Below are 22,275 nucleotides of genomic sequence, written 5' to 3' on the forward strand. Positions count from 1 at the left end.
TCCCTGTTTTCAGCTTGAGACAAACCCAGATGTGTTAGAGACAAAGTCAGATGAGTTAGAGTCCATTTGTCACCGTTAAAACGAAGGATTGCCGTTTCCGTTTTGTAATCGGGAGTTTGATGTTCAACGAAGAGTAGGAATAGTTTTCATCGAAACGAAAATTCGCGCTTCTGTAAGATGGAATTTGTTTGGCTCCACGAGTTCCATGAACTTTTTGTCGGGTCCAAGTTTAAGGTTACGGCGAAGGTTCAAGTGTCACGAGACGAACCGGTTTTTTTTCCTAGTTTTCCATTCTCATCACATCTTTAAAGATAGGATCAATTCCAGAAATGGTCGACAAGACTTGGTCTGGGAAAAGACACTCCCTCGTTCGCCGTCCTCCCTTCCCATTTGGTTTGAGCTGTGAGAACTTTTTATTATGAAGATGTTATAGTTTTCGCTCTCAATTCCTTGAATGCTTTTACCTTCTTATTTTGGTAGGAGACAAAATGAGATGAGTTGGCTGGCAACGCCTGTATCAGAGTCAGACTGTGATCTATAATTCAAGATCTGAGTCGAGCATAAAAAGACTTGCAAATTTTCCTCTCCAGCCTGGCTTCCTTCTCTCCCTTCAGAGAACTGAGTACTGCGTTCCTCAACACTGACCCCGATTAAACAGAACGCATAAATGAAGTCAGACGTCAGAGACGCACACCTTCCTGGGTGCTACAATGATCTTGAACTGGCAGAGCATAGCAAGACGCGACCACACGGTGACCATGAACACCTGGAGGGGGGAGCGTCATTGTTCGTCGATTGTTATTTTATCGCTTGGCCGGACGACCGGGGACCCCTCGCTGATTAAACGTTTGTTTGTTGAGTGATGTGCTGTTACGATCGAAAAAGGGGCTCTCGGGATAATTTGAACAGGAACTGGCCAATATCGCGTCCATCTTTCTTCTGAGCGAAAGGGGGCGAAGAAGAAGGTATCGATTGCGTGCCTGGGTTGGGCAGCTGGGGCAAAAAGGGGGAGGGGGGGGGGGACGGGAGAAAGGCGTTAAGCAGGCAAGAAGAAGGTCAACTTCGCCAGCAGCTTGAAAACTAACGGGAACCAACTGCCACGATTTTATAGCCAACCCGAGAACTGCACAGAAACCTGAATCTCGGTTTCTGGTTTGGCTATCTTGCTCTAGCTTCTACTTGCCGTTCCTTTTCCGCGCGTAAGACGAAAATCTAGAAGGTCCAGAGGGAAAGCCGACGATCGCGGAACAACATGCCTTCTACCATTGGATGGAAGCATTGCAGCTCGGTTAAGAAGCCGTTGGTTTGCGTTTTTGGGGGGTTTTTGTGCTTTAGCTCGCGGTCCAGAATCTCCAAAAGTGCTTGTGGGTGTGTGTTTGTATTTGTAGGACAAAAGCCACACTAGTAAACTCAAAACAAGGGTAGTATGGGAAGGAAAGTTCCGCATGAAAGTAGCCACATGCATCGATGGAGGAAGAACAACACACTTCAAAGATTTACTTTTTTACAACACACGTCAAAGCTTTAAGTCATTTCTGTGTCCAGAGCAGCAACTCACTATTCTTTCATTTTCCCTTTTGGAAGTCCCCAAAACCGCAACCTCTTGGTGGGAAAACATAACCTAACTCTATTTCGCGTTGTCCGATCTCTGGGTGGGTACCACAACTGTTCTTTCCTTCTTCAACATAACTGTGCTTTAGTCTTTCACTCTTCTTGTGGCCGTTTCCTTTACACTCTCGTCAGCGTCTTTTCGTTTCATCTCTCACTCTTCCATGTTTATACTTGGCAGCTCGATCAATGTCCGTACGATCATGTTCCGCCGCATCTTCAAGAACCCTCTGGGCGCGTTTCCCTGCTGTGCGATGAAATTTATCTTCATTCATTCCTTATCACTCTCTTTTGCCGCGTGGTGTTTAAACTGGTTTCCGTCAGCCTCTAAGAGAAAGGAAGTACAATAAATCATTTCTCCGATTCTCGGGGTGACCTGATTTGTGTTCAGATTTAGCTGACGCGTGTTCCAAAATATGGTCAATGGACTCTGGAATCAAACACCAATCAACATTTTGTTTAACACCATCTTTTAAAAATTGGAAAAGCTGACAAATTTCTTTGACATTTATTTTGCAATAAATGGTATCATTCTGGTGGCAACTTGTCTTAAAATTTCACACATAATAAGATAAAATAGGCAATTCTCATATATAGTTTTTTTCATGAGCATATATGTTATAAATTAAATTTGCTAATTATATTTCGTATCGCCTCACTGCGGAAGGGGAAAACAATATACTCTCACGTGATGTCAGAAAATGGCATCGTATTGTGATGAACGTCAACCTACGAGCTTTTGTGATAAATTGCTGAAACGTGTTGTCCTCCTAGGAAAAAACAAATTAAATCTATCACTCGTACGTCTGTACGTAGGAAGAGCATTCGAGAGGAAGCATAAGGTTATGTTTTGCTTTAACTCACCCGATGTTCGCTCTCGGTATGAATCTGAACCAACGAAGGCGGAAAATCGATCAACAGACCACGTGCTGCGTCCGACTTGACTCCCTGGCAGATGCGTGTTACTGTGGGGTTGTGGAAAATGAAATGAAAGTGCATAGAGCCGACAATGGTGTAGTGAAAGCAAATAAAAAAGGGATTTATTAAGAGCGCGTGATTTGTTTGATGTTGCACTGTATATCGTTGGATAAAGTTAAAATATAACGTTGGTGCATGGCCAGCTCAAATTCGTATCCGGAGCCGTGTCCAGGTCGGGCGAGATGACGCACGAAAATTATTTGACGCCGGTTGTTTTCATTTTGTTACATTTTGCATGTGTATTTTTGTCAACTTGTGTGTCTCTTTCCTTTTTTTTCTGACCTGTCGGACGAACAATCGGTGCTCTCGTGATGTTATTATTTTCCCCCATTTTTCCTTCACTTTTTCGGTCCGTTCACTTTATCAACATCATATTTCTCGTTTTTAGCATGTGACGCGGGGGGAAAAATGCATTCCAAAACGAGAGTTTGTTTTCGCAGCATGTGTTATGTCAAAGGCTCAGGTGTGACGGTGAGTGTGTGTTTTTTGGCCGTTGTTTTCCTGTTTGCCAAATTTCACCCCAACTCGCACGTAACGGTGGACGTGGAAAAACTGTGAATCAAGAAAAAAACGTGGATGCGCCCGCAAGCTTTTGTGTGGATGGTGTAATGTGTATGTATTAAATAGGCATAAATTAAATTTCCAAATCGTGCCACCAACCTTCATATGCAGTTGCAGTTGCGCATCTCTTCATGCATTCGGCTGGCGTTTGCGCGAAAACAATTTGCGGAAGCACGATGCCGTTCATCAACAACACGTTCATTCAATAGGTTCGGAGAGGGTGAATGATGTAACAACTAATGAAGAAAGAAAAAAAACAACTATCGAAGAAATGTACTGTCGATGTTCAAGTGCGTTTAATTTAATGCCCAAGTGTATAAGTTACACAAATCTAATTGGATTTAATTTGATTTAAAGGCGCATGTTGGTGGATCCACCATCAAAACGTGGTACCGAAATGGGTGGATGGCATGTTGGAAAACGTTAGGGGGAAAAGTAGGTCCAATGGCAAATTAATTTGTGCTTTCTATTTGTATTGTCGATACGCTAGTTTTGACAATCGAATGTGATTGCTCGTAGTGCCAAACATCGCACCTTCTAAAGCGTTGACCCAATTATCAATAAAGTTTCTATTTTATTGTTTACTTTACTGTGCTATTTTTTTGTCTTAAAAGTTTGTCTAGTTAAAATTCATTTTTGTAGTTTACTGTGTAGAACTTGTTCTAAATACAAAGATATTAAAATATGCAACTTTCCATGTTTTAAAGCCATCTTGAACCTTCAACTGCATGTCGTTTCATTCGCATGGCAATTCAATTTTGATATTTTGTACCATATGAGCCATAATTTTCACTCCTTTCCCGAGGAGATGTCACTGACAAGACTGTTTGCCATCAAGCATGAGTGCATAAACGTGTCCGTGTATTGAAATACTATCATTTAACGAACATTCACCGGAGCCGGAGCATTTACATCATGTCTCAAGGGGATGATGGTGAAACGTAAACGTGCAGGAGATGCAGTCGCAAATATGAACCACATTAATCATGGCTGTGTTTTACGACTTTACAATGTGCTGCACAAAATGATGCATCGTCGTTCTCGTTGTCGTTCGTAGCAGGTTCCGTTTTGGCTTCTTCTCGATGCTGGAGAAGTCATCGTCATCTGTGCGATCTGGGTCTATAAAGTCAAGCACCCGAGCAACTGTTCGTCGTTTAAGGATCAGGAGAGCTTTTGTCAAATCTGCCCTTTATTATAGCTCGGCAAACTCTTGGGACAACGAATTGGTAACACGCAGCGAGAGGTGGTTACATGGTGTATGCAAGAGTGAACCAAAAATCACTCGGTTCGCTGGAAAACATTATGTAAATTATGTGAACCTGCTGCCAGAATGAAGAACTTTCATGGCACTCGTTCTCTTTTTTCGTTAAACCCCTTTTTCTCACTCGGTACCAAACCATGATGTCCACAAAACTGCAAGGTTCTAGTCACCATGAGTTTAATGGATATGACATTGTTAATGATGATTATGGGGGGGGACATCGTTACGAAATCGATGGAAATGAGTTTCAACTTTAGGCGGATTGTGGAGCTAAGCTTGGGTTGAAATGATGACTCGTGGAAAATTACAACCCTGCCGGTAGAGAAGTTGTCGAACTGTTTTGCCTCGAGTCCTTACCAGAGACGGTAATGATCCTCGCACGAACGGAAGCTCGAAATGAAACTATTCCAAAAATATACTTTACGGTCAGCTGGCTTCCGGCGCGTGTCCCTTTGTCACCGTTAAAACGTAGGATTGCCGTTTCCGTTTTGTAATCGGGAGTTTGATGTTCAACGAAGAGTAGGAATAGTTTTCATTTCGAAGAGTAGGAATAATAGAAACGAAAATTCGCGCTTCTGTAAGATGGAATTTGTTTGGCTCCACGAGTTCCATGAACTTTTTGTCGGGTCCAAGTTTATGGTTACGGCGAAGGTTCAAGTATCACGAGACGAACCGGTTTTTCCCAGTTTTCCATTCTCATCACATCTTTAAAGATAGGATCAATTCCAGAAATGCTCGACAAGACTTGGTCTGGGAAAAGACACTCCCTCATTTGCCGTCTTTCCCCATTTGGTTTGAGCTGTGAGAACTTTTTATTATGAAGATGTTATAGTTTTCGCTCTCAATTCCTTGAATGCTTTTACCTTCTTATTTTGGTAGGAGTGACGGGAAATGTGCCCACTTTTTCCATAGTTTCTATGGCTTTATTTTCGGAGAATGACAAACTGTAGGCGAAATTATTTTCATTATCGTGAACACTTTAATTTTAAGAAAACAGGGAATTGAATTAAATCACCTTTCATTGTCTCAGTTTCCGCCCGTCTATTGGTCTTCTGGGGCGTTTGAGGTTAAAAATGTTTAGGCTTGTGATGTTTTGTGATGAAGCAGTGTCGACAAGATCGCTTGCATCCATAGAACAAGCTTTTATCTCATGACAATCTTAACGATCGTATCATCCATCTTCTTTCTTGGTCATTTTTATGTTGGTTCTTTCTTCTTTTCACAAGACAGTTTGTGGTTAAACATGCTATATCTGCATTTTGTTGGACATAACATTATCTTTTTCAAGACATACCAAGCACATTTTTTTTAAATCACATGCTTCAAACACTTGTTCGTACATTTTATGGTTGAAAAGTAAGCTCTCTCCAATCTAAAATATTATACTAATACGTGTCCAAGCTCTGTTTCTGGTTTCCTTCCTTCATCTACACTCGATATTTGTGAACGACCACCTACGCTCTCACTGTAAAAGGAGAGCACCATGACATCAGACCGGCAACTAAAAGCAGGTGGTGTTACTTTTCCCTCCCCGCAAGTTGACTGAGGTCAAGTCCAGATCGTCGTCGTCGTCATCTCGCCATCAGTATTCGGGTAACGATCCACATCGTCTGCTAGTTTAAGGGTTCCGCCCGCCCGTACACACTGTCGCATAAGAACGATATTTAACGTTTCTTCTCACTCGGACCCTCGCATGCTGTGCATATGTCCCCTCTAATAAGCTCCAGTGGCGCTGCCCTCGTCGGAGAGATAGCCCATCATCAGGCGATAGGGTGTGGGCTTGCGTGTGGTACGAGAAAGAAACTAAGTGGCAATAATCCCCGATTCTTTAAACTCCAGTCTCAAGCCAATCCGAGCGTTGGCGTCGGTTTTTTTAAACACTTATGATGGCCTTGGATTGGAACTCTAAATTAAGTGGAACCTTCGCATGGTCGATCGGAGGCGACTAATAAAGACCGAAGATAAATTTGATTGACACGTACTCTTGACCAAGAGAACTACTGTATTAAGATTGGTTCGTTTAATTTTTGACGTTGGCGTTTGCAGCTGATTTAAGATAAAGTCGCACATTTCAGATGAAATTCTGTCTTTACTCGTCATATGGTTAATAACTCAAAACAGTCGACGAACAAACTGTATCAGTGAAACTCTTGAAAATTGAACTCTTGAGTTTGAAAAAAAAGAGAGTTCAAACTGAAACAACGTTATCAATTCTTGCATAAACAACCAGTGCATTAACATTAGCTGACATTCGGTCGAGCTTAAAAGTGACATCATCGTAAACCGCCTTGGAGTAATAATGAAATGCAAAAAAGAAAATACGATGACCTATGCACCAAATTGGATCATCAGTTCGCACGTTTACTTTCTCGTTCGTTCCGTCCCGTTATGTCCCGTCTCGGCAAACGTATCTCTCTTCCTTATGCTGCCATTGTTGGTGTCTCAGGGACGGCGAAAAGTATCACCCAAGAGGCACGCGAGTACTTTTTATTTGTTTTACAAAATTAGCACAAAAATATACTAAATTTGCGTCATTAGTATGTAGGACGAAGGCGATCCTCGGGTTTGGTTTTGTTCACGGAACGGCAACTTTTGTATTTCCGCCATGCTGGTCACATAATCGCAATGTTGCGAAGTGGAAAATGACACAAATCTCAACAAACCCGCAAGGTAGGGCAACAGGAAACTACGTCCCGGAGTGTCCGAAGCGGCTTCCATCGATTTTTATTGCGTAGGAGGAATGAGAGGCCCAGACGTCGTACTTGCATTATGCTACACAGAAAAGGGGAAGAAGAAAAAACCAGTCGATTGTGATTTGCCATGCAAATCATTTTGTCTTCGCGAGCTCCTTCGCGAGTCTAATTTGCGTGACGGACACAAAAATTGCTTCATTTCTAATGCCCAAGGGGGAGGGGAGGAAGTAAGAGACTGTCGATTCGCGCCGAACTTAGTCTGGCGAGGTCTGTTTGTTATGCTGCTTTTGTGTGCGCTATGTCGTCTCGTCATGCTATATGTTGTGAACCGTGCACAACGCCTCCACCCTACATCGGGAGTGTGGCGGGAAAAACATGGAAAATGCACCGGCAAAGTTGTCGCCCTCGTGCGCATTTTCCGGCATTTCCTTTGGCTTCTTCACCGTCATCGTCGAGTTTTGTGTTATGTTGTTACTCCTCCGAGACATCGTTGGCTCGGCATTTAAAGCATAGGAGGAGGATAGTAGTCGCAAATGTTTACTTTGAACATGAAAGAGTTCCATTTCCTCCACAGTTGTAGTAGTGCAGAGGTTTTGTTTTGGAAGCAAATGGAAAAAAACCCGTTCGCCAAATGTGTGGTGAAATAAAATCCGGTAAACGAGCAGCGTCTGTTGTTTAAGGTATTTGTTTGCTTCTGCATTATCTTCCTCCAGAACGCTGTCGGCCGCATGCCTTCGACCAAACACGAATGCATACGATGCGGTGCACTCTATTCCTTTCGGTGTCGATGGAGACTTATTACCTAAGGGTCTGTTGGCGACCCTGCAACGCCGCCTGGCACGAGTCGCTAATGCCCCACAGCACATTGTACCACGAACACACACAGCAAACAACATCATTGAAGGACTTCAATTAGCAAAGCCCACAACAGCAAAAAACCACGTTCTAGTCGATAAATAAATAGACCTTTCGATAGGCGAAGGGGCAGAACTGGCAAGAACAGTCGTCTTTAGAAGACCAGCGGACCGTAACCGTCTAGCAGAGTCGGAGTCGACCGTTCTCGGAGGCAGAAGAACAGCTTGAAAATGGTCAAAGTTCAAACACAATGCACTTGGCATGACTTGATTGCACACGGTTTCTTCATTAATTCCCTCAGTCCTTGGTTAGAATGGCACGATTTTGTGCGTTCTTGGTTCTGGGATATTTGTTTTCAATGTTTTCGAATATTCAAGCAAGCTATCGTAAGTACACAACAGTTGATTGAATCGCCTTAGAAGATGTTCCTGTTTGTTCGTCTTGAAAGATAAACTCAGTACCAAAGTCAACAAATATCGGACAAACGCTAGTTTTCAGCCATGACTCACATTAAACGGAAGTTACTTCTCTTTGCCTCAATTCAATGCCTCTCCAAAAACAGACTTCTCCAGTCTTCCCTACCTCGCCTAGTGTCACTACACAACTCCACCTGCCTTTTGTCAAACACAGCATAAAAGAAGCCGTATTGCACACTTTTCGCCGTGCATTGATGTGCACATGATGCAATTTCTCTTTCCTCCCTCACCGTTCTCTCATGTCTTTTTGTTTTCCGGCCGCAAAGATGTCGATTTTCCAAGCTGCCATGCTCGCTTTTCTGACTCAACTCGGCTTCGTAGTACACCCCGTTCGGGGATTTAGCGTTGGCTGTGAATGCACCATGAGTCAGTTTTCTATTTTCATCTGTTTTAAAAACTGCACTTCGGTCGATTGTTGGCGTAAACCCAGTTCCGGCCAACGCGTCGCTGGTTTTGTTTGTTTTCTAGACGGACAAAGTCGTAGCAAACAGATCGCAAATGTCTGCGCAGAACTCGAACCTTTAGGGATTGTTGAACTCTGGAGTGGAAGAATATGAAAATGGATGGTGCATTGTTGGCATTGTCGTCCATCACCGCTACTTGCATTCGTTTGTCTCAGTTCTTAAGTACGAGAATGCTCAAACACAAGCCCATCATGGCATAAAAGTCTCGGTAAGGTAATGCACTTTTCGATAGGCCGGATCCACAAGTAATATCATTCGTTTCGATTTGTATGTTTGGTAGCTTTACTTTACACGACTTTGTTAAGGACTTATTAGTTACAGTAAATTATATTATCGTAAAATAATTGTCCACTTGTCCATAACTAACGACACCATAGTTGTCGATTAGTCACAAGAAAAGAGAAACCTATAAGCAAACTCCGACAAAGTGGTGTAATGCGAACTAAACAATCGAATGTGCCCACTTATACCCACATCCAGTCGATTCGATTAGTGCCACCTTTTGGAGAAACATCTTTGCCATTCTGGCGATTGTTTCCCCATGCTCTCTCCTATGCATCGATTGCACCACATCCATTCGAGCAACTTGGAACTCCGGAGGCAAAGTGCAACAAGTCGTGTCCAATGCACACCAACTGCCGTCGTGTTGCGTCCAGGTGGACGCTTGCTTCTTTACCCACCAGGAGTAAAGGTTGGTTGGTCGGGTGGATAAATCGAGTGCACTTAAGTAATGCAGTTCTTCGCGAGAAGGAGTTACTCAAAGCGGACTCCGACTAGACGTGCCAGGTGTGTGGTGTGGTGTTTGTTTGTGTGGGGCGCTGATCAACGTGATCTACGACCGACCCGGCACGTGCCTTCGCTATTGAAACCAGTTTCAAACCCTCCGACGACAACATATCCCAGGCGTGTTTCGTTGGATTTCGGCAAGATCACCTTTGCGGGGGGAGAAGAAACGTGTGCTGGAGTCACGTAAAGTGGAGAAGCAGATTTAACTGAGACCAAGCAAATGTATTGGCTGTCTGAAGAGATTACCATTTATTGGGGTCAGTGTTTACTCTGGTCACCCTCGAAGTAGTTACATTTATCGCCTCACGTTCTCGACTCACGAGCAAATGCGACTCGATTGTGTAATCAATTCGAGCGAAATAGATCACTTCGTTCCCACAAAACACAGACTGCTTGATACTAGATATTATAGTATAGTTTCTTATACAGATATTATAGTATAGTAACATTTCATTGTTGACAGAATTGTTGGCTTATTGTTTCCCTCCTACTTTCGGTATGTTTTAAGTTTATCAAAGATTCAATCTCCAAGATACTCGAAGCCCGGTGAATGTAAATACGCGTGAAAGTATTAGAGCCAAGTGAGAAAGAGACGAGAAAGCAACCATTCGAATGCTATAATAACTGGACTATGTACTCGATTCAGGTGCGAGGCGAAGAATAAATCCGCATAATCGCACCACCGATTAAAGGAACAGGAGGAAACCACCCCCGGCGCTGGCAATTCTGACTCTGGCGGCCTGGCTTTTGCGGTGGTGCGTTGTGGTGTTGATTTTCTTCCCCCTATTTTCTTTGTTTTTCGGCGGGAAAGAGCGCCATTTTCCGGCTAGGCATCAAACTTTTCTAACCACTTTACCTCGCCTTACCTTCTGGTTACTTCGGAAGTTGATGGAAAAGTGTGAGCCAGGGGCAGGGGAGTGGGGGGGTTGGTTTCTTGTGTTCTAAAATGTTTTTAATTGACGTAGTTCCGTTTCGGTAAAGTGAAGCCACACACCGAGGGGTGTTTTTCGCTGAGCAGCAGTTTAATTATTCCCCATGAAGCAGTTGCCGCTCCGAACGGAACCAAACTTCCTTCCAACACGGATGAAGTTATATCCCGCCTCCGGGATGATGTCTCCTACACTTCCCCTCCCTTTCTCCAATGTCCAAATTAAACTTCTGCAAATCTTTCGACTTTTACTCCGGCCCATTAACTGCTCGCAAAACTAGGCGCTCGGAAACTTATTGCTACCCCAAGTGGTGTTCCGTTTTGGGTAAAAGCATTTAATTGCTGGAAAATGATGATTTCACATGATGAGCGTTACTTTATTGTTCGTTCCGCTTACAATAGAACCACCGCCATCAAGTTCTAGAATGAATATTGACACATACGAACCGTTTAACAATGATTTACGGAAGCGGTGTATAATTCACAATTAAAAGGCCACCCTCGGTATCGTCATGTGTTCAAGTGAATCGAGCCACTTTGGAAAGACGTTCCAGACGACTCCAGCTTTCTTGGTTAACTGTCTGTCATCGGTAAATTGAAATGAATGAATGTGGGCTCATAGAGTTTCTCAACACAAGGGGAAATAGATATGCTGGTCGAGTAAACATCAAGTGTTGTGCGGTAACTCGAAGTTCTGATTTCTTAAATGCAGCAGAAGAAAGAGGAAAAATTTAAAAATGTTCTCAAACCAATTGGACACTTTTGTTTTGATAAAATATGGAGGAAGTTGCAAAGAGCAAACATAAAACCCTACGAGGTATGAATGCAATCCATATAGTGCACAGAAGCCTAGAAGCTAACAACCAGAAGTAGTAATGTTTCGATAAGCAATTAGCGATAGAAGCACACTGAAAATAGACAAATATAATCTCCTCTAAGAGCACACAATGTATGTATGCATCCACACCTACACACAGCCGGTCGAGGTTCATTTTTCCGGTGCAACATGCCGTGACTGACAAATGGTGTTTTCGATGTGCCACCCGCCTTTTCCGAAAGATAGACGGAGAAGGTAAATAAAACACCGAACCATGTTCCACCACCCACCACCCAATTATGCTGTGCGCTGGTCGCGAATGAAATTGGGATTTTTTTTTCTGCCTTTTTCGCTGTTGTTGCTGTAATTTTTTTGAAACCCATGTCGATTGTGCCACCCCACACAGCCGCCCACCCCCTCCGGTCCAACATCTTGTCATTTCCCCATACTTTTCCTGCACGGAAGTGCCACCACTATACGGCGCACATCGAAAGCATTTGTGTTTGAGTGTGTCCGCCCCCTCCCCCCAAGGAGCCCAGCTTCTCTTCCCCCCCCCCCCCCCCCTCTTTCGTCCCTTTGTCGTGGGCCGCGAAGTGGTGAGATTTTTTATATGCTGTTTATTGTTTCTCCGCGCGGCATTTGACTTGTGGACGCCTGGCGCTCGCGGGAGTTGTGTGCATTTGTGTGTGGGGGTTTTTTTTCTATTTCTCTTCTCGTCTCCCTCCACTCTGTCTGTGTTCCTGTTGCTCACATTTCTTCTGCTTCTGTGTGTGGTTTTTTCTTTTTCAAACCCCAAGTGCATAAAGTGTGGCCGCCGCCGTTATGCTACCCTCGAGGGCTAATTCTCACTCCGTTTGAACAAACCATCGAGCATTGAGAGGAAGCTCTCACCACAGACTAACTGCGCAAGGGAGGGTTTGAAATGGGGGGGAGGGGGATTGCTGTTGTAATTTTTACTTTTCGCGACCCACATTCACAGCGCAAACTGTGCGCACACACAATAAAAACGCACACACTACTTCCTCTTCTGTGCGTGAGTTTCGTCAATCCTCCCCCTCCCCGCCGAGGGCCTCAGGCCAATGTTTTCAACTGTTGGTCCAGCATAGTTCACTAAGCAATTGCAGATACAATTTTTTATTAGTGGGCCAATCAAGATTCCCTCGTGCGCGTTTGTGTGCCTGTGTGTGTATGTGGTCACACGCTGAGAAAATATTAGAAATTGAAAACAACACTATTCACGACGACCGCAGGAAGTGGTCACGATTCGTGCGCACTTTGCCAATTGCATGAAAAGCAGGGGTTAGCTAGATTTTCTATTGATGCAATCGACTGAAAATGGAGGTTATGCTTACAGTCGATAGTTCAAGCTATCTGAATTCTTTCTTTTTCCGGTTCGTTGTCGCTTACTAGTGCCACTAACTCACCAACGTGATTGAAAAAGCGCATCAACTCAATTTGTTTAAATTTGTTTTTGTTTAAATAATTTTCCATAATTTTCGTTAAAATACACCAGTTGTAAAACAACTCCCGGTGTAAACAATGATTTTTCTGTTTAAAAACAAAATTTATTGAAAGGGACATAATTTAAATCTGAGATTAAAATAGATGCATACAAGACCAAAGTGGAGGCGCTATGTCCAAAGGAGATGCCTCAGCGACAAATGCTTATGGGCAATTTAAACAAAATAATTGTATTATCACTTAAAGAGCATGAACATTAGATAAAAATAATGTTAACCTATGTTTGTGTTTGGTTCCTTCTTCCTCTTTCCACAGTTCAAAATCCAATTCGACGATTCGCTGACCTCCACGTACGAATATCCCTCGGAGACGTCCCTGCTGGAGCCGACGAACGGGTTGGACGTCTCGGACAGCGGACCGGACACCAGCAGCACCGGCCTCGTCCCACCCCCCTTCGCCACGGACAACGGGCTGCTCTCGCACACCAACAAACTCCTCTCCTCGGTGCCACTAGGTAAGCCATTCGTACGAAACCACCACCACCACCCCCACGCCCTCTTGCCCTGCCACCCCAACCGTCCAATTTTCCAACTCCTTCGAGAACCGTTTCCGCTTTTCTCGTGCCTCTCCGATCCTCCGATCTGACCAAAACCAAAGCACCTTCCGTAGAGAGAAAAACAACCTGAAAACAGCATGAAAATTCCGTATCGTAAAACCGTAAATTATTTCTTCCACTTTCCTCTTATCCTCCTCCACCCCTCCCCCGAAACCCCGTTTTCCTTCCACCACCTCGTCCAGTGGCCGGTGTGTAGAGTTCAATTTGGCACACAATCGCTAGGCTCCTCGGCTGCACACCGCCACCACAAGGCTCTCCCCTCCCCCACCAAGTGCATCCTGTAGCGCGTGCGATTTCCGGTAAAAGACACACCCAGCCACCCACCCCAGTAGTAGACCCCGAACCCGCGTGTGTAACACTTTGTGCGTTCGTAATTTCGTTTCCTCTAACGCTGCTAACCTGGCCCTCCCCGCGCGGTTTGCTCGGCACAAAACACCACCACCGAACCATCACCCACACCCCAAACACATTCGTGCACCCAATATCAATCTGCCCTCCCGCGCCTCCGCCCGGCGCCTAGACACTCAATCCGGGATTCAAACGTCGTGATTCGGTAAGCAACAACAAGAGCCTTCGTTAAATATTCATTTTCATTCCTTCTCCTGCATTTGTTTGTTTTTTTTTTACACACGAAACAGAATCATTTTTGTTATCCATTTTTCCGACACTCCTTCCCTTCCGCCCGGACGAAGATGGGGTCCTTGCTGGGCAAAGAACGAAGGTATTTCCAGACTGTGGAGTCGGCTGTGAGGTTATGTTCCGCTTCGGCGGACGACGGGATTCATTTGTTTACGCAATTAATTTACGTGCATGCATTTATTTACTTTACGTTTACCAGCAGCTAATGCAATGCATCGGATCGGAAAACATGTGCCAGAGACTAGCACATGTGTGACCGGATGCACCACGAGGGTGGAGTGCATCGTGTTGGAAGACATTTCATGCTAGTGCTTTCTGACACCTTCGTAGAGAAATGGGAAAAAAGGCTAGAAAGTACCGTAAAATGTACACAAAGTCGTCATCCCCTTTACCATGAAATTGGGGGATAGAAAAGCACAAAGTTGTTTAATTTTAAATTTGTTTTCTCTCACATCGTTCCATCAACGAGCAGTTCAAAGCGGGAGACGTAAACCAACGGCTGCTCAACTCGAACCATGGTCCGGTCCGGTCATCCCCATTGAGTTCAATTAATTGCATATGCAACCCGATGATTGCACAACACGTCCGAACAAACCGGACTTCTCGTAGCACACACGACGCTGTTGCATCAGCTGCAATTGGATCCGAAATTCGAGACCGATTGGGAAAAAGGCGTCGGTGGTTATTATTATTATTATTATAACACAGAAGGTCGTCTCCATGCCCGGCTTTCGAAGCGAACAATCACCAGAGAGAGAGGGGGAGAGAAAACTGTCTCGACAAACAACGATGCAATGGAACAAGGTGGAACTGCATTTATTGGTGCAATTGCTTCCCCGCATCGATGGCGTTACGTAACGACCGGCGATAGGATCTAAACGAAATGTCCGTCCTCGGTGAAAAGGCTCCCACGTCAAAGCACTATACTTTTATGATTTTCTCTTTTCAAATCACTATCATTAGCCTTCGGGCTGCACAAGAATGTTAATCCTTAAACACAGGCACAAAATTAAAAGGGAGTGAAAGTGACACGATTTCACTGGTTGTAAAATTTGCGTCCATTACAAAACGCTACACCTCTCGTGTGACGTCATGAGAAAACCCTAGGGTACTTGCGTGAAAAATAAAATCGCTGCCCCAAAGGTGCTTCTTTATTATTATTTTTTTTTTTTTGATAAATTACATTTGGATCGCAAATCGATCATCTCTCTCTTTTTTTGCTTTCTTTAACTATAATGATGCCAATAAATGAAGGATTATTTGCTGGTCGAATAGGCTCGAATTATGTGTGTGTATATGTAAAATATAGGGAACCGATATATTGTGCCGACCACCGAGTTTTGCCGAGATTCAACCGTAATGAGTATAAAAAGTGGGTTAATGAGCCTTAACGCATCACGCAAAAGGGGAGGAAAAAAAATGAAGAAAAGTGACTACCTAACCTAAGATGCATTCCGTGGGCTTTTTTTCCTTCTGATGGACATACCTGGACATCCACGACCGTACGAAAATCGGACGTCGTTTCATGACATGGAAAAGGAAAACAGGTAGATATTTAATGAGTCCAACCGCGGAAGTGGTAGCAAACGCACACAGAAGACTAAAAGAACCCACAGTGGCCATCTCTAGCTTGACGATATTGCCGCAGAGAGGAAAACCTGCCAATTTCAAGCATTTGTCAGTAACCGTCTGGCGTAGCCTATAGGATCTGTTCCGCCAACCAACTACTTCTTTGGCCTATTTCTTGTCTGCTTAAGACGCCTGTCCTACGAAGAAAGCAAGAAACGAAGCGGATGATGCTTGCGAAGGGAAATAGGTCGAATTCTTTCCCGATTGCGGTGGCCCGCGACCACCGGACGGAATGTTGGTCGGTGGGTTTTTCCATCGACCTTGGGATTGGCAGACCCCTTGTGGAACAACCCTCTCCTTCCTGTGATACATTAGCCCATCACCACTGAGTCATTATGTTTGGGAGCCCAAGAAAAGGTTACATACCTACACCGAAAACTGTTGCTACCTATTGGTTTTTATGCGCGCTTTCAATTTGTATGACCAGTTTATTACGTCGAGTGCAATTTTTATGTACCCAAAGTGTCTTAAACAACGACAAACTAAATCGATCGCAATTGAAAAGCAATGAATTTCCCCGCTTCGTAAATATTGTGTTGCGTGTTTATCCAAAAGAGTCCACGACAAAACACACATAAACACATCGTTAGCACTAGGGAAGACCAATGCAGACCATTTTCCACCCGTCATCCGTTAAACGATCGAATTAATGCCCCGAACCAAGGGCGCTGTCGGCGGCTTCAGGCTCGCTGCTTTCCTTTCCATCGCCGTCTGGACTGGTTTTTCCACTCACCGGTGGATGCTGCTCTAGCCCAAGGAGCGCGGGGACCCGAAACGGAGAAAGAAGCACACCACATACATGGTCCGGCATTTTAATTGAGGCCCCCACAGTGCACTGGCATAAGTGTTGTTTTTCTCTTTCCCCTTATTTGCGACCAATTTTCCCTCCCTTTGGAAAGGTGTTTGTTTAATTTCCACTTCAAGCCACCACACCAAACGTCTCGGGCCCACTCGAGGCGGGGAAAATCGAGGCAAGGTTTTTTTAAAAGAAAATAAAATGCACCGCGTCGCCGAAGTGGCTGCGAAACTAAAACTATCGCTTTCTACCATACTATTCGCTTACCCCGGAGAACGACGGGTGCATGGAGTGTCGTAAATGGGGAAAACGAGTGCACTTTTTCTGCCAACTGCGAAGGAAACATGTCCAACATGTCACAATGGTGCGCTTGAAGATTCAATGCAATTGGTTCTGACATGACCTGAGAAGGTTTGGTCTTTTTACGAAAAGAGCACAAATTGTAAAACTCTTTTTTTTCTCGAGGAGCGGGGAATATTATTCTGCCCTCAAAAAAACGCCCCAACCAAAGCCTTCAAACTTTGAATCCCGCACAATCGCTATCGGTGTTCAATAAATTATGGCTTCCACCTCCAAAAAGTACCGTTAAACGACACCCACGAGTCCGAAGAGACTCGTGTCTTACATAAAGCAACACACATTCCTTCACACTCTTTCTCGGCCCCGGGCAGACCGTTTGCCAAAAAAGAAAAACCCGCTGCCAACAACAAGTGGTCCCCCGCTTCCTTTGGCCAAGTGCCAAGAGCAGCAGCACTCTTCCCCAAATTCGTGATTGTGCTTCTTGCGAAGCGCTCACTCGACCGGAAAGAACCACACGAATCTCCACTCCGAGGCCCCCGTGTGTTGTGTGTTTTGAGGTTAAGAGCAGGTGATTTATCGCATTATTAAGATTAATAATGATCCAATAAGAAGGACAGAGAGAGAGAGAGGGAGGAAAATCGGGTTGCAGCGGGGGAAAGGGGGGTGAAGTGAAGCGGCGGGATTCTCCAACGTGTGTTCGTGTTTTCATTTTCTCCCTCCGTTACAACAAACTCGGCTTGGAAAATCTTTGACCACGCAGAGTACGTTGACCCCCCTCCCGCCGTCCGTATTGATTTTTCATGAGTTCTAACGTTTCTTACATTTCGAAACATTTGAAAACAGCATTGTTCTGTAGCCATGCTTTTTTATTTAAAAACAATCAGTCGAGTCACATTCGATCGCTTGAGTGGCTTTCTTTGAGATATGCAATTAGCATTTTTGTGTTAAGATGGGAGCATCTGTAGTGGATTAAACGATTCAGATCACTTTGAAAGATATATTCACATTCACACATTCACATAAAGTAGTTCCCTGGTAAAATCATTCATTTTAAGCAGGTAGTTTGATTAAGGCAGCCATAGCATTATGATAGGTAGCTCATTTTTTGCTAATTGACCCACTTATTTTGTTGGAACTGTATAGACTGTATCTGTGAGTGTTTTTTTGTTTTTGAAATTCCAATCGGCCACATCAGCTAGCTCTCCTTTAAAAAAGCGTTCCCTGCGACGCGGTGTCAATCAAAAGATGCCACACATGCTAGCGAGATTCCTTCCCGTGGCCCGAAGAATTTGCCCATGTTGTTCTTTTACTCATACTTGACCTCTTTCCCACTCTCACGCAAACGTACACACACACACAAACACAACGTCAGCCGCCACCACCACCGCCTCTAGCGCTGCCAAGAACCAAGGCATTCCAAAACGCCGCCAGCGCCAGACGACCTGCTCTGTCCCGGTGAAAGCGAACGAAACCACCCTTTCAAGCACCAGGCAGCAAAGGCACGCACCATCACAACAACGTGGCCACAACCTAAGGCGGCCACAAAAATGGCCAGAAGACAATCTTCTGCACGATCAGCAGAACCGTGTCGGTTCGACGGCGGGCGGGGGACCATTTCTGTTTCACCCGTATCCCCAAGGGCCGGAGACGCTGGTTTTTGTGGACACGTCCCGTACAATGAGCAACTCCCGTAGCGCCACCCGGCGTCTGATCGTTCTACCAATCGGAACGGAGTCGGTGGTTTAGCAACAGAAGCGATTTAAACAAACCTAACAAACCAATGTTCGTGCAATGGAAAATGTTAAATGTGTTTTTGAAACCCCGGTTGATGTTTTTAGTTAGTAAAACTCCCCTCCCCCAAAACACCGAATACTCGTTTCGAACGTAACTAATCGTAGCTAAAATCTCTGCCGTTAAACTTTTAGGTTCTGCACCATTCGCTAGTTACACCCCAGTAAAAGCCGCCATAGACACGACCTTCGAGCTCGGAGTGACCCGCACGCCGTCACCGTCGGCGACCAGCACGGCCAGCTCGAACGGAAGCCACAGCTCGAGCAGCAGCAATAGTCATCACCAATCCGCCACCTCCCACAGCATCAACAACGACCTGCAGCAGCATCAACAGCACCAGCAACAGCACCAGCAACATTCCGTTGCCAACGGTCACCGTCATCAGTTGATCGATCGTCCGAACGGCGGCCTGCATACGGTGGCGAGTAACGGCCACAGCAACGGTGCGGACACGACGCTGCTGCTGAACGGTCTCGATAGCACCGGCTTGAACGGAACGGGCGAACCGGAAAGCATTCAGTACCTCAAGCCAGCCTCCGACGAGCAGACGGTCAACTGGAGCCAGGGCACCCGGGTGACGGACTTGCTGTTCTAGGGCTGTTCCGTTTTACACCACTCTTGTACAGTTTACGAATTAGCTTTTAGAGCCTAGAGCTGGATAGTGGATACTTCACTCCGCAATAACCAACCACCACCACCTACACCACCACGCAGCTAATGTCCATTGCGAAGAATGCGTTTTCTCCGCCGGTCGACGCACGTTTGCCTTTTGCGCCCGGTAGTACACGTTGCATCCGATTTGAAGCAGTGCTCGTCGATGCAAGCTCGGGGATGTTTTAGTCAAACCATTTGCCACAATATCAATATTTTGCTCCTTATAGTTTTGTTTGTTTTATAACTTTGGTCGAGCAAACAAAATGCTAAAGGCGTCGAGAGAGAGAGAGAAGGGTTGACTGAAGAAAAGATTGTGTTGTTTCTTCTTTCGATAACCTCATTGAAGTAATTGACCTATTGCAGCTTTTTTCAACTGTTCATAAACCGACTAATAGTAAAACTCCGTTCCGGTGCTGCCCGAAACATTTTGTTTTTGCATTCTAAAGGAAAATACAGCCAGAAGAAATTGAACATACATTCCTCCAGCGTAACAACACACAGCCGAAGGTGGTCAAGAGCGAAGAGAGACACGTCTAATAATATTGTGATTGATAAAAGCCCGCTAGAAAAGAAACGTGACCGAAAGTTTAGTCGGGCGAAGAAGGGCGAAGAAGCGTTTTTGAAGAATAATAATTAGAAATTGTACATGCACAGGTGCATATTATAAGTAGCGTTTTGGATGATTGGAAGAGTCGCTGTTTTTGCAACACGCGCAGCGGTTCGAGAAAGAAAGAGAATTATCGCTATTATCATTACTCTTATAACTATTATATTATTATTACTACTATTACTGTGCAAACTTATACAGAGAGCAGAGAGTGCGAATGAGTAGGAAATAAGGTTTTTTTTTCTCTTTTTAAGAATTTGAATTGTATAGAACACGAGCCCGTGGTGGACCGCAAGAAATCGAATGCGAATGCAAGGTGAAAGTCCGGTCCGGGGGAGAGAAACTATGAAATAAACAATGTCGGCATAGGCATAGTAAAAGGGACACCGGAAACGCTTGTCATACCCCTACGTCCCTGCGTTCGGAAGTGTGAGTGATTTTTACATAGTGCCGCTTATTGAATGAAAACCACATTCGCTTCCGGAGATGTGTCTTTCTGTTGCTGCAAACCATTCATTAATCGATCAATAGATCAACGTGGGGGGAGGTTCACAGTGAAGAATAATCCAATGAAATGCGGGATAGTTTTGCAGCGGGCGGATATTGCAATATCAAGATAATCTTTAGCGAGCCACTTAGCGAGTAGCAGCACCGTTGCATGAGAATGTGATTAAGCCTTTAGAGTTACACCGATTTTTGAGCAAAGAAAAAAAAGAGCGATCGTTTAATATGTAAGCAAAATCAGACTGGAATTGAGCAGGGACGAAACAATGGGGGGGAAAGGGTAAACCGTACTACCGAAATACTGCCCAACATACACGATGCGAACCGTGCCCACCTCATCAAACCACGTTGCCTCGAAGTCGAAGCAAATTGTGCTGAGTGATAAATAATGATTGATAGTGGATTGTGAAACCGCACGTTTGCTTTCATTCGCTGCCAGACAGTTGTTGACCGCTTCACTTCGTCGTGGGGCCTTCTTGTTGTGGGAGGTTCCCGCATAGAGTCGCTTCCCTTGAGTTTGTCTTCTCAATCCCCTCCCCGTCCTCCCTTTAATCATTGGCTTTGCTCTTCCATGGTTGTCCATATTCCATTTACAAGTAATGTACGTTCTGATGTTTTTTTAGGGCAACACTAGGCGTGTATTCCGTGTTCGATTTTGAGGAGTTTGAACTAGTTTCACCCAAAATTCCATACCGTTCTTTACGTACATATTTTTTATACATATACATGCATATAAAAAGTATACAGAATAAAACTATCGACAGACAGTCTTAATGCATTTTATGTAAAAAGTGTATTTCATGTAGATCGTATAGATGTGAGTTTAAGACTACATAATTTCAGGAACCGTGATTAAATATTTTTCTTAAAAACTTTGTGTTGTGTTCGCGATTAATGCTATGTACATGTGTGTGGTTGCTTGCTTCCTCTATTGTTCCGTTGGTGGCTCTTCTAGTTCAATTTTTGGCTCCGATATGATATGCTGCTTGATTAGAGACGCTCCGTTTTGCATTTCATGGATATGGCGAGGCGGAAAACCTCCTTCAGCTAGATGTAAGTTAAGTGCCTCCTCGTAGGTCCTATCCACCTCGTACTTTGACTCGAACGGTACGTCATCGGCGCTAGCTCCTTCCTCGGCGACCGCATCCTTCAGTGTCGCAAAGATTCGCTTCATGCGCAACACTTTGTCCGCCTTGCCCACGTATCGGTACATCTGCTTGATGGCTTTATCGAACACAGGATCCAGCTTGGTCGCGTGCTCGTCATCCGGTTCGAAGAACACATTCGTGCCGAAGGCGCTTTCGTACGTTCCGCGGTACACCTCATCGTTCACCTGAATGATGGGATTTTCCGAATCGAGTCCGATCATCTTGATGTGCGTGTTGCCCGGGTGCGGATCGTCTTCCAGCTTGAGCAGCATATCGAAATCAACCAGCAGCATCATTTCCTCCTCGTAAAAGTCGTCTTCGTCGTCACCGGGGAACGGTGCGTGTTCGTATGGTAGATCTTCCAGGCTTCCGCACAGGAAATGTGGGGCTACTTTTTCCTCGATAAAAGCTTCACCGTCACCGTCGCACATCATGGCTAAAAAATGCAGTGCTTTATTCAATCAATGCTGAAGACCTGAAACAATCGCAGCCGGATTTGTGGACAGTGTATTTTGTTTACATTCGAATGTTTTCTTTAGAGTGCTTGACAGTTCGTCGCTTTGAACTGTCATAATAGAAAAAGGTATATTTTTCTGCGTGTCTTTGACACATTGTGTCGACTTTTTCAATAACTAGAAAATATGGAAAGATCTATTTTTACACAAAGTTGTATGTCTTGAAAAGACTTTTCATTTGAGGAGTC

At 44.6% G+C, this 22,275-nt stretch overlaps 2 protein-coding genes across 2 annotated transcripts in view; one reads left to right on the forward strand and one right to left on the reverse strand.

The window, feature by feature from the left end:
* The window catches only part of LOC131289304 (uncharacterized), a 48,781-nt gene extending 29,430 nt beyond the window's left edge, over positions 1-19,351 (forward strand). The window contains exons 4-5 of the mRNA XM_058318531.1: positions 13,204-13,402; positions 18,794-19,351. Coding sequence (XP_058174514.1) covers positions 13,204-13,402; positions 18,794-19,254 — 660 coding nt within the window. The 3' untranslated portion in view covers positions 19,255-19,351. The remainder of the gene's footprint in view (positions 1-13,203; positions 13,403-18,793) is intronic.
* Positions 19,352-21,311: 1,960 nt separating this feature from the next.
* LOC131288339 (uncharacterized) lies at positions 21,312-22,029 on the reverse strand. The gene has a single exon (XM_058317463.1). The coding sequence runs from the start codon at positions 22,004-22,006 to the stop codon at positions 21,353-21,355; it is 654 nt and encodes a 217-aa protein (XP_058173446.1). The 5' UTR covers positions 22,007-22,029; the 3' UTR covers positions 21,312-21,352.
* Between the last annotated feature and the right edge of the window lie 246 nt (positions 22,030-22,275).

This window comes from Anopheles ziemanni, chromosome 3 (genome assembly GCF_943734765.1).
Source record: "Anopheles ziemanni chromosome 3, idAnoZiCoDA_A2_x.2, whole genome shotgun sequence".
Lineage (NCBI taxonomy): Eukaryota > Metazoa > Arthropoda > Insecta > Diptera > Culicidae > Anopheles > Anopheles ziemanni.

Bases quoted from the DNA above. Each gene is read 5' to 3' on its own strand.
- LOC131288339 (XM_058317463.1), bottom strand. From the start codon at position 22,006: ATGATGTGCGACGGTGACGGTGAAGCTTTTATCGAGGAAAAAGTAGCC.